At 45.4% G+C, this 13,561-nt stretch overlaps 1 protein-coding gene across 2 annotated transcripts; it reads left to right on the top strand.

The window, feature by feature from the left end:
• The first annotated feature begins 4,500 nt into the window (after positions 1-4,500).
• Positions 4,501-12,406, top strand: LOC147980844 (protein NRT1/ PTR FAMILY 8.1-like). Of its 2 annotated transcripts, XM_087513618.1 has the most exons (4): positions 4,501-4,741; positions 4,811-4,885; positions 4,979-5,711; positions 10,983-12,406. In XM_087513618.1, exons 1-4 carry the CDS (start codon positions 4,600-4,602, stop codon positions 11,809-11,811), a joined length of 1,779 nt encoding a protein of 592 aa, XP_087369744.1. In that variant the 5' UTR covers positions 4,501-4,599; the 3' UTR covers positions 11,812-12,406. The 2 variants fall into 2 exon arrangements, with proteins under 2 accessions (XP_087369744.1, XP_087369743.1); XM_087513617.1 differs by having other exon boundaries at positions 4,503-4,885.
• Positions 12,407-13,561: the final 1,155 nt, after the last annotated feature.

Here is a 13,561-nt window from a genome sequence, read left to right as displayed (position 1 = left end):
GTTCTTGACGTAGAGTAATTATGACCATTCTTACAGCCAGCACATGGACAAGGCATAAAGCCATCCGCCCGCTTGTTTGCCTCAGCCGCAAGCAGAAAAGTATGCACGCCCTCAACGAACTGGGAAGAGCATCGGTCATCGTACATCCATTGCCGGCTCATCTTCATTACACAACACCGAATAGACCAAATTAATACAAGTTCATACATAAAGTTCATACAACACTTAAATGCAACAAACAAATAACTCTCTAGCTAAAGCATTTAAATGCAACAACAAATGCGATCAAGATCGCAACTAAGGTAACAATGGATCCAACATCATAATGATACCAAGCCTCACTATCGATGGCATATTTTCTAATCTTTCTAATCTTCAAGCGCATTTTCTCTATCTTGATCTTGTGATCATCGACGACATCGGCAACATGCAACTCCAATTCCATCTTCTCCCCCTCAATTCTTTTCAATTTTTCTTTCAAGTACTCGTTTTCTCTTTCAACTAAATTTAACCTCTCGACAATAGGGTCGGTTGGAATTTCCGGTTCACATACCTCCTAGAAAAAATTTCTATGTCAACTTGATGGGCATAATTTGTCATAAACACGAAATGCAACTAGTTTTAAAAGAGAATATATATACCACATCCGAATCATAACAAGGACGAGGGCCGACGGGGACTGATATCAAAACCATGGCACTATATGTATAACAAACAACGTACGGGTAAGATAATTATACGAGTAACTATATATCCAAATCACACAAACATCAATTTTTATATAAAATTTCATGAACAAGAGGCTCACCACAAGGTGGTGCCGGCGACGGGACGGTGCGGGCTATCGACGGTGGTTACGACGGAGATTTAGAAGGCACTAAGTAAACCACACCAACATATGCAAACTAAGTGTTATTTTTGACCTCAAATTGCATATAAATCAAATACTAGCACATATATATATCCTCCCAAATTACTAAACTCACAAATTAATCACTATATAAAGCATTGCAAGAGCTAATCTAGCAATGAGAGATGAAAGGACAAAGTTGCTAACCTTTGTGATCATTTGAATGGATGGGGGCCTTCAAATCTTGAGAAATTTTGGGCAAAATGTGTGATGAGCTCGAGAGGAAGAGGGGAAGAACAGAGAGAGGAAAGGGGAAAGGGGAAGAACAGAGCGAGCTCGGGTGGACGAAGGGTTTATGTAGGACGACCTTTAGTACCGGTTCGTGCCAAGAACCGGTACTAAAGGGGCTGGAGGGGCCCCAGTCTGATAACATCCAGCCACCACTCTCATTAGTACCGGTTCATGGCACGAACCGGTGCTAAAGGTTCGCCACGAACCGGTACTAATGAAAGCGGCACGGCTAGCCGTTGGAACCGGCACTAATGTATACATTAGTGCCGGCTCAAATACAAACCGGCACAAATGTGCTTCACGTTTGACCCTTTTTCTACTAGTGGTAGGGTCTACACACTTAAGGTTCGGTGACGCTAGAGTTGTTATGGGAAATAGTATGTGGTTACCGAAGGTTGTTCGGAGTCCCGGATGAGATCCCGGACATGACGAGGAGCTCCGGAATGGTCCAGAGGTGAAGATCGGTATATTGGACGAAGGGTATTGGAGTCCGGAATTGTTCCGGGGGTACCAGGTGATGACCAGCGTGTCCGAAAGGGGTTTCGGAGGCCCCGGCAAGCGTTGGGGGGCCTTATGGGCCAAGGGGAGAGGGCACATCAGCCCACTAAGGGGCTGAGCGCCCCTCCCACACCATCTCAAGTAACCAGGAGAGGTGGGGGCACCACCCCTAGGGCAGCCGCCCCTCCCGGCTTTGGGGGCAAGTTTCCTATGGGGTGGGGGCGCCCAAACCCATCTAGGGTTTCCCTTGTGGCCGCCGCCCCTCCCCTAGGGAACCCTAGGGCGCCTCCCCCTCCTCCCTTCCCCCTATATATAGTGAGGGAGAGAGAGGGCGACCGCACCCTTCCCCTGGCGCAGCCCTCTTCCTCCTCCAACACCTCATCCTCCTCCGTAGTGCTTGGCGAAGCCCTGTCGGAGAACCACGAGCTCCATCACCACCACGCCGTCGTGCTGTCGGAGTTTTCCCTCAACTTCTCCTCTCATCTTGCTGGATCAAGAAGGAGGAGACGTCTCCCAACCGTACGTGTGTTGAACGCGGAGGTGCCGTCCGTTTGGCGCTAGGATCATCGGTGATTTGGATCACGACGAGTACGACTTCATCAACCCCGTTCACTTGAACGCTTCCACTTAGCAATCTACAAGGGTATGTAGATGCACTCTCCTTCCCCTTGTTGCTAGATTACTCCATAGATTGATCTTGGTGATGCGTAGAAAATTTTAAATTTCTGCTACAATCCCCAACAAAAGTATGGGCGTTAAGGGAAAGTATCAGGTGATACCAAGGCTTAGATGCTCCCATGATACGAGCTTCTTGTCCGTTGGATCTCAGATCCAACGGCTCCTAGGTGGTTTTGAAGGCTGCAATACTTGTTCGCAATTTTTAGACTTCAAAAGGTCTTTTTTGCAAAAATGTTCAAAGCCTCCCGGAACTGTTGGATCTGAGATCCAACGATTCCTAGGAGCTCGTATCATGGGAGCATCTAAGGCTCCGTATCACCTGATACTTTCCCTGGGCGTTAAAGACTCTCCTTAGTTGTTAACTACTACAAGATCATCCAATGTACAAACCCTAAACTGGAAAACATCAAGCTAAGGGCTAAATGAGCAGCTAGCACAAAAGTTTGCGGGTAGCAATAGACCAGGCAGCTACTGCTACCACCATTATTCTGCATGGCAAAGAGAGAAAACAGGACTACTTCGCGCACGCAGCAGACAGTGAGATGCTTCCCGCGGAGCGCTCGAGTTGAGGAGGAAGAGTTAACACGCACCTCAAATTCTGGCCGCGGCGCTCACACAATATTGGGCAAACTCAAAGGAGCTCGTGGCAGTTCGCTCCAAGGCCGGGTCTCTCTGGTCGTCCCTCTCGGGCTACGGCCTCCGCCGGTGCAAGGACAGGATCGCCATCTCTGAGACCACCATGAGAAAAGCCGCAGTAGTCGCAACAGTCCTCCTCGATGGCTGAAGGCATCGATCCCAGCAACGACAACGGCGACGACATCCGCCATGAATGCAGAACGGCCCCGCACAACACCGCAGCCACCACGACGCCCAACAACAGCATCACGTATAGCAGGAGGCCGACCTGGACGGCGGGGACTGCTCCAGCAGAAGCACGGAGACCAACCACAGCCCCACGCAACCGAGGAGGCTGGGGCCTGGACGCCGCGGACCATTACAGCTAGGAGAAGAACAAACCATGTAATTCAATCAATGTAGATGGAAGAGAAGAAACAAAGCCCACGTAACACTAGGAGATCACAGGAGGCAAGGCCTATTTATAACTCACGAAAAGACAAGAGGAGAAAACGAGAAGGAACACGAAAGAGCCAGCCGCATTGTTTCTAGACGAACGAACAAAGCGGCACCGTTCAAAGCATCGATCGCAACGTGGACCCTGGCGAGATGCACAGGCGAGGGAGCAATCACGGCGCAGCGACAGCGAAGCCCACCTGATGTCGGCCCATACATGTAGTCATCCACGCAAGAGAGATCATGCAATCAGGTCAACGTGGAAGAGATGGCCCACACAAACCCAGAAAATAGCTAAGCGCACAAAGCGCACACACGGAAATACAAACCACGTTAACAAAATTTTCACGGAAAGCCTGTAGTCACAGCCGATTTCTACCCCCTGGCCTCCCAAAATAATAGCACATGCCACATCCACAATTCACCATGGGTCATTTTCACCAAGTGGATGAATCTCAGAGCGAAAACCTTGCCGGATATAGAGGCTTGGGTATGTTAGTTTCTAAAAAAACATTTGTAAGAAAAAAGATGTCTGTTTCTCATTATTCTTGCTCGCGTCCCTGACGCTACGAATCCTGACACCCCCTCCACTCCAGCATTTGTTTACATACTGTATGTCTTAACTCATTTACATGTTTTGCCAAAATGTATGCAGTGTGACAATGATGATGATTTCATTAATTCATCTGTACGTATATTTTTCTTCCACAATGGCATCACCTACCGCATCTCTTGTCCTTGTACCTCTCCTCAAAACTTTAAGACCGAGCGTCTCATTCGATCTACTGTTTGACCCTCATTTTTTTAGAGAGAACGCCGGCCTTTATAGATCAAGCAACAAAGTTATAAAGAGTCTTCCGGATGCAATCCAGAGCATAATGAAAATTACAAAGGCTAGAAGAGCCCAAACTTGATCTAGTTAATACATGAGCTAAAACATTACAATGCCGACGAACGTGAAGAAAGGCCACGGATGAGAGGCCATTAGCCAAAGACTTGACATCCGCAAGGACAGAGCCCACCACCGAGCGATCCTCAGACAGAGACGTCAACCGCTGCACCCCCGAGAGGCAATCAGACTTGAAAAGGACATCGGTAAAACCCTCCTCCCGGACTAAGCTGACAGCGCGCCGAAGAGCCATTGCTCCAGCCAACTCCGAAGAACGCACGCCCCTTAAAGGTTCAGAGCACGCAGCCACACAATTCCCCTCATGGTTGAGAATCACCACTCCAAACTGGACATGCCCAGCCCCTCACAAACAGCGGCGTCAGAGAACGCAACCACTGTACCATGCGGCGGCGGAGACCAAAGAAGGACAGAAGAAGAGGTCTCACGCCTGGGAGCGTGTACAGGTTCGACCCTCATTCAGGCTAATGTTCCTCCTCTCTTTTGCTTCAGCTGGTTCCGTTTCGAATCAAAAGGCCTGCAGGGTGACCCCGATCGCCGGACGTCCACGAGGGATCGCCGGAGTTCGTGGGGCTACGTTTTCATCCTCGGTAAAACTTGCACCACTTTCTTCTTGTCGCTATGATCCACCTAGATCCACGCTAAATATGCTGCTCATGCATTCACGCGCGCGTGGTGTGCAGTGAACAACTGCCTCCAGTACAGCGCTTACTACGGCGTGTCGACGAACCTGGTGAACTTCCTCAAGGTCCAGCTGCACTCCGGCAGCAAGGCCGCGGCGAACAGCGTCACCAACTGGCAGGGCACCGCCTCCATCACGCCGCTCGCGGCCGGCTTCCTCGCCGACTCTTTCCTCGGCAGGTACTGGACCATCACCCTCTTCCTCTTCATCTCCGTCGCGGGGTACGGCGTCGTGGCGGCGAGCGCGTCTGCGGCGCTGGAGAGCGCGGTGTTCTACGCGGGGCTGTACCTGGTGGCGCTGGGCGGCGCGCTGCAGCCGGTCCTGTCGTCGTTCGGGGCCGACCAGTTCGACGCCGAGTCCGACGAGGAGGAGCGCGGGCGGCAGAGCTCCTTCTTCAACTGGTTCTACCTGTCCATCGTCGTGGGCTCGCTCGTGGGCGGCACCGTCCTGGTGTGGGTGCAGTCCGCCCACGGCTGGCGGCTCGGCTACGGCATCCCGGCGCTGCTCAGCGTGCTCGCCGTCGCTCTGTTCCTCGCCGGCACGGGCGCGTACCGCCGCCACCAGCCCCCCGGCGGCAGCCCGCTCACCAGGATCGCGCAGGTGGTGGTCGCCGCCGCCAGGAAGTGCGACGTGGAGATCCCGACCGACGCCACGCTGCTGCACGAGTGTGACGGGGACGACGGCATGTCAGTGATTCAGGGGAGCCGCCGCCTCGCGCACACTGACGAGTTCAGGTCAGTTCCCGTGCCCTGGCCGTCGTTAGCATCGCCTTCCACTTGCATCGTCTCCATCATGTGCAGTTTTTTGAGAAAGGAGCGTTCAATTTATTTTGTCTATGATTGAGACATGCTGTGTGACTGATTGAGCAAGCTAATCAGCCAACCTGGACCAAACCTAATCTCGGTGTCATCCACTCTTCACAGTAGCTGCCCAACATTATCTTTTGTTAAAATTCAGCCCATAGTAAATCTGAGCATCTTGTTTGTGCAGATTTGCTGATGAGAATTACCAAAGTATCATCTAACTGTTACATCATCTGATTAGTGAAATAAAAATTAAAAATTCATATGAATCTCCGCATAAAATCAAATAGTGTAGGAGTTAGATGAGATATAGTTAAGTCTCGTCTAGATAAGAGTTAGCCACATTCTTATTCTTGTGAATTCACAAGATGCTCGCCACTTCCAGGAAGTGTGACGTGGAGACCCTGACCAACGTCACGCTCCTGCATGAGTGTGCCCTGACCTCTTCGAATGTCCAAACACCATGAATTTTAGCACCCACATCACACATTTGAGTATCTTTGATGCCAAAAAATATCAGATCTTTTTTACTTCTTCCTTCAATCCACATTAATTGCCGCTGTGAGTATTTTATTTGATTCTACTGTTCACACACCGAATCATCACACTCATATCTTTTGTTGAATCGATAACCACAAAAATGCAGCAAAAGTCCAAGGAAGTTGCTTCAACGGAAAAAAGACTGACTATTCTTTTAGGTGATGTTTTTGTTTTCTAGTTTCAGTCACTTTCCTTCCCTCATCGCCGTCGACCCCCTTCACCCCTTGTTGTCAACAGGCTCACTGCCAGGGGCCTAACCACCATTTTGCCACCCGACACGGACAGCTCCGCGCCCCCTCCCAATCCATGCCACCACCCCTACCATGTCTCCATCCCTTTACTACCTCGTTTGCGCCGACCACATAATTGAATTGGACCCAGACAAAATTTGATAATTAAAGAATAGCAATTGACACAAAAGTAGATTTACAGGGTGCTAGTAGGGCATGGTCAATGTCGATTGTCGATCAAAACTTGACGCCACAAAATCTAAGAGCAACAAACCTCATGGTAAGTCATTGTAGCATGCTCATGCCGAGGAAAAAAAAAGCTAGAATCGGTTCTAGTCTACAACCCACAAAGACATTATTTCATCTTTGCTAATTTAAACCATTCAGATATTTTAAACCACAATTACATTTTTGAAACTTTATGTATATTTCAACTCCTAGCGTCAAGACATTTCAAGTAAGATCAATTTGGATACAATTCAAACATGTTCAAATTTCAACATTTCAATCCACATATTTCACTAAATTTATTCTAGTGTGGGGAACTGCTTAGAATAGGACCAATGAGTGTATTCGAGAAGGAGTGAAGGTTTTAGTGAGATTGATATGTTTCAGAAGAGTGATTATTTTGTAAGTTTGGAAAAGTGAAATATGTTATGAAATTACCGAAAGGGATGAACTCACTTTTTTTTTAAGTAGTGGAGTCTTACCCGGAATAAGTGAAATCCCTTTTTTTTTGAAAAACTGAAATATGTTCTGAAATAATTGAAATGGATGAACTGAATAATTGCGAAAAAAATGAAATTGATCCTATTGAAATATGTTTTTCAAATAACTGAAATGTATGGTTTGAAATAATTTAAGTGGATGTTTCAAATAATTGAAACCAGTTTGTGAATATGTTTTTGAAAGAATTGAAATAGGATTTTTGTGATGTGTGAATATCTAAACTGAAAGTGCTATTGGTGAAATGTCAAATATTTTTCTGAAATTGAAATAACAATGTGAAATATGTAAACTGAAAGTGATGTTGGTGGATTTGTGGAAGTGAAATGCCTTTTTTGTGTTTATATCAGGTTTAAGTGAGTAAAGTTATAGATTTCCTAACTTCATATTTGCAAAATAGTGTTATGTTTTCTGAAATATGTTTTTAAATAATTGAAATGGATGAACTCAAAATTTTAAACTATAGAATATGTTCTCAAATAACTGAAATGGATGAACTCGATAATTGAAATCACCTTTTTTCATGTTATTGAAATAGGTTTCCTAATATAATTAAATGTATGTTTTGAAATACTCGAAATGAATGCTTTCAAATAATTGAATTGGAATCGGGTTTTGAAAAAATTGAATTGGTCTTTTGAAATTATGATTGACATCATTTTTAGAAACAAATAGCCGGTTTCTTGAACTGAGTGAAATAGTATTTGAATCTACTTGCGAAATAATTGTGTGAAATTCAAATATGTTTTTGAAAGAACTTAAATCTGGATTTTCAAATGACTAAAATGTTTTCAAATGAAGTTGAATAAGTCGGTTGAAACAGTCAAATTTAAACATGTCTGAAATGTATCTAAGATTGGTCTTGTTTTAAAGTCTTGGCGCCATGAGTTTGAATATACTACAAAGTTTGAAAAATTAAATTATGGTTTAAAAGATATGGATGATTTAAATGTGTATTTAGACAATGTGTGCATATGCACCTAGGAGCCATAGCCAATTTCCGTCAATTCATATTGAAATGAAGTTTCCAATGGTCAAAGTTGGATTTTGGAAAGCATGCGCACCTTATTCATTTGAATGGAGGGAATATGTCATTGATTTTACGCGGAGATTCACGTGAATGTAGATGTGCTCTCGACAAACCCTTTAGTTATAACTATCGTTGAATATAATTGTGTGTTCAAACCTGAACAATTATGTTACAAGCATGATCAAGTTCATGGGTTATAAAAAAGTTAGCTTTACGTGATAAGAAAACTAAAATGTTAACTTATTCTTAGACCTCATCACTTTTAAAAAAATTGCGAATAAACTTGTGGTTGGATGGTTAGGAGGACAATGGTATCCCAGCCCACCAAGGTTCTAAGACCTAGACTTTGTGCTTGCATTTTTCTGGATTCAGGCTTTCGGGCGATATGAGTTGAAGGAGACGTCCCCATGGACTACATTGTTTGTGGTGACTTTGTCAATCTCAACATGATGTGCTGGTTCATTTTTTTGGAGATGCTCAAAAAGGTAGGGTGTGCGTGCATGCATTCATGATTGAATGTATATGCGTATATATGAGCATCTGCGTTTGTACTGTGTTATGAAAAAAAATCTAAAAAATACTTATTCTTAGGCCTTGAGTTATTTTCCCAAGCAGCGGCTGTCACCGGAAGTAAGACTTGGAGGATTTTGGCTCGAGCCCGAAATTCTGAAAATGAATTGAAAGCTGACTTTTAAGTATGGCATGTATGAGGCCTTAGTATTACATCCGTATTTAGACAAATCTAAAAACAAGTAATTTGGGATGGAGGAAGTAGTACTCTTAGCCCATGGGTGAGAATATCTTATTTATTCACTATGTACTTCCCTCTCACAATTTGGGCTAGTTTGGACCCCACATGTGGTAACTCTCTTTTACGACCAGACAATTTGGTTGGAGACACAAAGTGAAAATTTTACCGGTACCTACCAGGCGCTAGCCAATCACCCTGCGCCACCACACACCATATTCTATACCACATATATAGTAGCATTGTTTTCTCATGTTTATTAAATATTGGTATTTCAACATCCTGACCCACCACCTGATATCATCCTTCATCCACATGCATGCAATGAAGGAAAGTGACATGTCCTGTCTCTCTTCTCTCATACAGTAGATCCACACTTCTATTCCTCATAATTTACCGGAAATTGGCTATGGCTCCTAGGTGCATATGCACTCATTGTCTAAATACACATTTTAAGAAGTTGAAAATTTTTGAACAAAAATCCTGCGTGTATACCCGAACATTCTATGTACGTGCACAAAGTTTTCGGTGAAAAATGAGGTTTTTTGTGGCTTGTGTAAAAAAGACAATTTCTGATACTTCATTATAACTATTCACGAGGCATTTCTTTATCCTTTTTACACAAGCCACAAAAAACGTCTTTTTTCATCGAAACTTTTGGCACGCACATAGAATGTCCGGATATACCCGCAGGATTTTTGTTCTGAATTTTTCAAATTTTCAAAGTATGTATTTAGACAATGGGTGCATATGCACATGAATTGATATATAATTTTTAAACCCAATAAATCATATTTTCTTGGTCTAATTTATGGTTAAAAATGATTTTTGAGATGCGTGCATGCCTTATTCCTTAGAATGGAGGGAGTAGGAATTAGATGTGCAATAGCTCACGGTGTGCAAAACCGAACCGGAAACCAAAACAAAACCAAAAAAGCCAAACCGAACCGACATTTCAGTTTTTTCAGGTTTTGGTTTCAGTTTTAGTTTTAAATTATGAAAACCATTTGCATTCCGGTTTTTTCGGTTAGCAACGGAAAACCATTAGGTTAAACCGAATTAACCAAAAATTGAGGTTTTTTGGGTTCAAAAGCGTAATGGGCTGCTATAGTACAATACTTTCTAGCCCATTTAGTGCTTGGATTTATGTGATCCAATGTTCCTTCTTTATCCTTTTCTAATTGTTTTCTACTCATTTATGATATACATGATCTATTTACACGTGAAAAAGTTATGGATTGACTCAAAAATCCGCGTCAATTTTGGTTAATTTGGTTATTACAGAACCAAACCGAAAGTAATGCGTTTGTTTACAAAGTATTTTTGCAGTTTTCAGGAAATACTGTGGTTTGTAAAAAAACTTTGGTATTACATACTTTGAGGTGTTTGGATGAAACAAAAACAGAAGTTTCATAAACTGTAGTATGCCAAAAACTGTGTTTTTTTGCAGTATCTAAAAAAGTGGTCCAGTCCTCTTTTTTCTAAACAGAAGTGAGAGAAGTCATTGAAGATAGCCCACTTGACGTTCACGTTGAGATAAGATCAGATGCATGAGATCACTACTATTTTGCCTCTTTCCGTTCTATTGTTAGCGAATCTTATTCTATCCCCTAATTAATCCATAGCATCCTACAAAATCTATGGGAGAACGCGAGAGAGACAGAGTGAGGGAGAGGGCCGTCTGTTTTGTGGGGTCACATTGCCACATCAGCATGGACTAGTCAAAACCACGCCTAGTCAGCACCAATACTGGGTCAGTCGAGAGAAGGGATGATTTTTGTCCGGTTTCGTTAGTTCGGGATGCACTCTGTCCGGTTTTGAAGTTGAGGGACGAAAAGTAAACTCCACGAAGAGTTGAGGGATGAAAAGTATACTTTTTTCTAAAAAAATTAATCGGTTGCACCGGTCGGTTGTTATCCATTATTCAGGTTCTTGGACAAGGCGGCGGTGGAGACGGCGGGCGACAAGGCGCGGCCGGCGAGCCCGTGGCGGTTGTGCACCGTGACGCAGGTGGAGGAGCTCAAGTGCGTGCTCCGACTGCTGCCGGTGTGGGCGTGCGGCATCATCTTCGCGGCCGCCTACACGCAGATGACCACCACCTTCATCCTCCAGGGTGACACGCTGGACCCGCGCGCCGGCCGTTTTCGCGTGCCCGCCGCTGTGCTCACCGTCTTCGACACAGTCAGCGTCATGCTCTGGGTGCCGCTCTACGACCGCGCCGTCGTCCCGCTCGCGCGCCGCCTCACGGGCCACCGCCGCGGGTTCACGCAGCTGGCGCGCATGGGTGTGGGCTTCGTCATCCTCACTGTTGCCATGCTCGCCGCTGGCACGCTCGAGGTGGCGCGGCGCCGCGTCGTCGCGCGCAACGGCACCTACACCGGCGAGGACGGCGCGGGGTACGTGCCGATGTCGATCTTCTGGCAGGTGCCGCAGTACGTGGTGGTGGGTGCCGCAGAGGTGTTCACGTTCATCGGGCAGATGGAGTTCTTCTATGACCAGGCGCCGGACGCCATGCGGAGCGTCTGCTCGGGGCTCTCCAGCGCGGCGTTTGCGCTGGGCAACTACGCGAGCTCGGCGCTCGTGGCCGTCGTGGTGCGCGCGACGACGAGGGGCGGGCGGCCCGGGTGGATCCCCGACGATATCAACGACGGCCATCTGGACTACTTTTTCTGGCTGCTCGCCATGCTCTGCATCGGCAACTTCTGCGCGTACCTGCTCGTCGCACGGTGGTATACCTACAAGAAGACCGATGACTGAACCTGGAGATCACCGTAATGTAATGTAACGTACGTGCTAAGTGTACTTCTCTAATGCAATGAAGTTATAATTGGGAAAGCCACCTTTGATGCCGCAAATCTCAGGGGAACTCTGCTCAAAGAAGAATCAGAATCGTTGGCCTAGAAAAAACAGTTTGTCTAATTTACATCTAGATGTTTTTAAGGATGTCATATCTAAACTCCTACAAGTATATAATGTAGCAATAAGAAATAAAAAAAATTAGGATAAAAAAAATAGACCACAAACAGAGTGGACATCAGTTTAGATGTGACATAGTTATGTCACATCTAGATGTGTCCTAGACAGACCCTAAGAAAAAACCGTCAGACTGTGGCGGTTGTTGGAGATGCTCTGAGTAAGTTACTGGCGACGTTGTCTAGTGAGTGGGCGGAGGCGGTGGCCGAGAATTGTTAGCGGAGCCGTGGGTATTAGGGAGGAGCAGAGTTTTTCTTGTAACCGTGGTGGGTGGACCATGGCCGGCCCTTGTGGCAGGCAATTGTAACTGACTCTCTCTTCTTCTTTTTTTTTGAGGGAAGACTCTCTCTTCTTCTTAAGGATATGTACAATGGTGTTAGTTTAAGAATGTCATGTAAGATAAATTATGAGATGAAGGAGAAAGAACTCATAAAAAAATATTTTTTTAAGAGAAGACAAGAGATAGATGATCTCTTAGCAAATTATGTCTCACCATACTTTTAGGATTGGCTAGTTATTGAATATAAGACTAAAAGATAACTCATTGTGGGCATTTTTTTGTTATCTCTAAATTACATGCAAGATTTAATAAAAAAAATTATTGCATCGAATTGCTAGTCCCATGCGTCCAATTGGGATCCAAGAGTTATGCTTACTTTAACACTGCAATGCTATGTTAGAGATCAGAGAAATTCCATAAAAATAAACTGCTTACATCGGTAGTACCGACGGACAACGATTAACTAATCAATGCATGCATGGCTGGGTCCTTTTAGCGGCATACGACTGGCTGCATAGTTGATCTCGAGCGTCACAAGTGACGACAGTGTAGTTGTTGCTAGTATTAGCATTAGTTTATGCTAAAGTATGATTAGTTACGTGTTTATGAAGTACATATAGTCATGGTAACAAGATTTTTCCATTTTAAATTATATCGTGAAAGCGACCATGTCGATCTCGTCCCTGCCTCCTAAACGCTAAACATGGTGACCAAAATAGTAGCTTCTTTTAGTAATTTTGTTTAGAAAAGTAGGATGACCCTCGGCCTCTACATCTGAGTGATGCATACGGCCATTTTATTAATTATTTTTATAAGACCTTACAAAGTCATATAACAGTAAGACTAAGCCGTCGTCTAAGCAACAAACTGTCGCTACATCTATCCAGTTGATGAAGGGGCGCAGATAGTCTGGGCCTAATACCAAACAGACATCGCAGCCAAGCCTAACATCTAAGTCCTGAGACCCCAACCTAGCCACTTGCCGGGTCTGGGGAACACACTGGTCCGGCGTGCTCTCAGATGCCGCCGCCGTCAACTGCCACCGCTCTATCTTCAGAAATGTACTAATGCATAACCTTGCTCGGTCCAGCTATCACCGACGCTACCACGGCGCCCAACGGCGCGCAAACAGCTATACACGTCACGGTCGCCACTGATACACCTCAGCGTCATGCTGCCACGTACCACCAGCCGACACAGCTTGAAGCCTTTGGAGGATCTGTCGTGCGTAGCACCTGCCGACCAGGCATGACC

The sequence above is a fragment of the Triticum urartu genome, chromosome 3A (genome assembly GCF_056163025.1).
Source record: "Triticum urartu cultivar PI428250 chromosome 3A, HENAU_Tu73, whole genome shotgun sequence".
NCBI classification, from domain to species: domain Eukaryota; kingdom Viridiplantae; phylum Streptophyta; class Magnoliopsida; order Poales; family Poaceae; genus Triticum; species Triticum urartu.
Note: the sequence above shows the minus strand (reverse complement) of the source record. Positions and strands in the feature narration are given on the sequence as shown.

Bases quoted from the DNA above. Each gene is read 5' to 3' on its own strand.
- LOC147980844 (XM_087513617.1), top strand. From the start codon at position 4,600: ATGGTTGAGAATCACCACTCCAAACTGGACATGCCCAGCCCCTCACAA. The intron at 4,886-4,978 runs GTAAAACTTGCA...CGTGGTGTGCAG, and splicing joins GGGCTACGTTTTCATCCTCG to TGAACAACTGCCTCCAGTAC. The intron at 5,712-10,982 runs GTCAGTTCCCGT...TCCATTATTCAG, and splicing joins GCGCACACTGACGAGTTCAG to GTTCTTGGACAAGGCGGCGG.